The sequence below is a fragment of the Babylonia areolata genome, chromosome 33 (assembly GCF_041734735.1).
Source record: "Babylonia areolata isolate BAREFJ2019XMU chromosome 33, ASM4173473v1, whole genome shotgun sequence".
NCBI classification, from domain to species: domain Eukaryota; kingdom Metazoa; phylum Mollusca; class Gastropoda; order Neogastropoda; family Buccinidae; genus Babylonia; species Babylonia areolata.
Window position 1 is genome coordinate 6345100 of NC_134908.1, and position 2042 is coordinate 6347141.

The following is a 2042-nucleotide window of genomic DNA, read 5'->3' on the forward strand; positions in this document are numbered from 1 at the left end:
GAGAGAGAGAGAGAGAGACAGACAGACAGACAGACAGACAGACAGACAGACAAAGACACAGACACATAGACACAGACATACAGACGGACATACAGACAGACACAGAGAGAGACGGACACAGAAAGACATGCACAAAAACAATCACTCGGGAACGACTCGAAGTTACTACTTATGCACAAGAAACCAACCGCGTACACTGACCAAAACACGACCCCACACCACAACAACCGCTGCGCTCTCGAAGGCAAATCCCCAACGCAAACACACACGCACACACACACACACACACACTTTATCAAGCAGACGGCTTGCTCAACGGGAAGAAAAGCTCCACCTGCCCAGCCTTTGCGACGTTGTTTTGTCTTTCAAATCTCTTCTAACACGACGCTTTCTTGAACGGACGGACAGTCTTGAATTGAAGCGCAAGCCGGAAAACAGCATGGCCCAGAAGAATGACATGTTCCTGTACTGGGGCACCGGCAGTGTTCCTTGCTGGAAAGTCATGATGGTTCTGGAAGAAAAAGGACTGCAAGGCTACGGGTCCAAGATGATCAGTTTCAGTCAGGGCGAACATAAGGGAGAAGACGTATTGAAGCTGAACCCACGCGGACAGGTTAGTAGTAGTAGTAGTAGTAGTGGTAGTTGTGGTAGTTGTGGTAGCAGTGATAGTAGTGGTATTTGTATTGTATTTGTATTACTCTTTTTCTCACAACAGATTTCTCTCTGTGAAATTCGGGCTGCTCTCCCCAGTAGGGAGAGCGCATCGCTACACTGTCAGCGTCATGCATTTTTTTTTTCTTTTCTGCCTGCGATTTTATTTGTTTTTCAGTCTTGTCGAATTAGATTTTTATACAGAATCAGTTTTGCCAGGGACAACTGCCCCTTTTGTTGCTGTGGGTTCTTTTATGTGCGCTAAATGAATGCTGTTTACGGGACCTCGGCCGGTTTATCATTTCATGCGAATGACTTGTGTCCAGACCACAACTCAAGGTCTAGTGGATTGGCACAGAATACTGGCGACTTCCGGTGTGATTCGAACCAGTGCGCTCAGATTCTCTCACTTCCTGGGTAGACACGTTACCTCTACTGGTGATGGTGTTGGCACTGGTGGTGGTGGTAATAGTAGTAGTAGTGAGAGTGGTGGTAGTAGCAGCGTAGTAGTAGTAGTAGTAGTAGTAGTAGCAGTAGTAGTCGTAGTCTTCTTCAGTTTAACGCCATGTGTGTGTGTGTATGTGTGTGTGTGTGTCTGTGTCTGTGTGTCTGTTTGATTTGATTTGATGTGATTTGATTCCCAGTTATTATATTTATATACGATGAAACTCTCACTGTCAAACTAGCCATAGTACTTTTAACAATGGCAGCAGCAACAGAAGTAGTTGTAGTAGCAGCAGCAGCAGTAGTAGTAGTATTCGTGGTAGTAGTAGTAGCAGCTCGTCATACCGATCGTACAAGTTCCAGCATTCATGTCGTTGTCGTATTAGTATCAATATTAGTATTAGCAGCAGCAGTAGTAGTAGCAGCAACAGCAGTAGCAGCAGCAGCAGCAGCAGTAGTAGTAGTAGCTTGTCATACCATTCGTACAAGTTCCAGCATTCATGACGTCGTCATATTAGTATTAGTATTAGCAGCAGCAGTAGCTGCAGCAGCAGCAGTAGTAGCAGCAGCAGTAGTAGTCATGGTAGTAGTAGTAGTAGCTCATCATACCATTTGTACAAGTTCCAGCATTCATGTTGTCATCTTATTGACAGTAGTAGCAGCAACAGCAGCAGCAGTAATTGTAGTAGTAGTAGCAGTAGTGAAACTAATAATATTAATTTTTGTATTGCAGGTTCCTGCGTTTAGAGACGGTTCCACCATCATCAACGAATCTGGGGCCATTTGTGACTACCTGGAGGTACGTATGACTCAGTACCCCTGAAAACGGAGTATGGCTGCCTACATGGCAGGGTAAAAACGGTCATACACGTAAAAGCCCACTCGTGTACATACAAGTGATCGTGGGAGTTGCAGCCCACGAACGCAGAAGAAGAAGAAGAAGTATG

The 2042-nt window shown here is 45.2% G+C and overlaps 1 protein-coding gene across 1 annotated transcript in view; it reads left to right on the forward strand.

The window, feature by feature from the left end:
- Positions 1-230: 230 nt before the first annotated feature.
- The window catches only part of LOC143277168 (glutathione S-transferase A-like), a 12410-nt gene continuing 10598 nt past the window's right edge, over positions 231-2042 (forward strand). Inside the window, exons 1-2 of the mRNA XM_076581933.1 lie at positions 231-613; positions 1829-1894. Coding sequence (XP_076438048.1) covers positions 440-613; positions 1829-1894 — 240 coding nt within the window. The 5' untranslated portion in view covers positions 231-439. The remainder of the gene's footprint in view (positions 614-1828; positions 1895-2042) is intronic.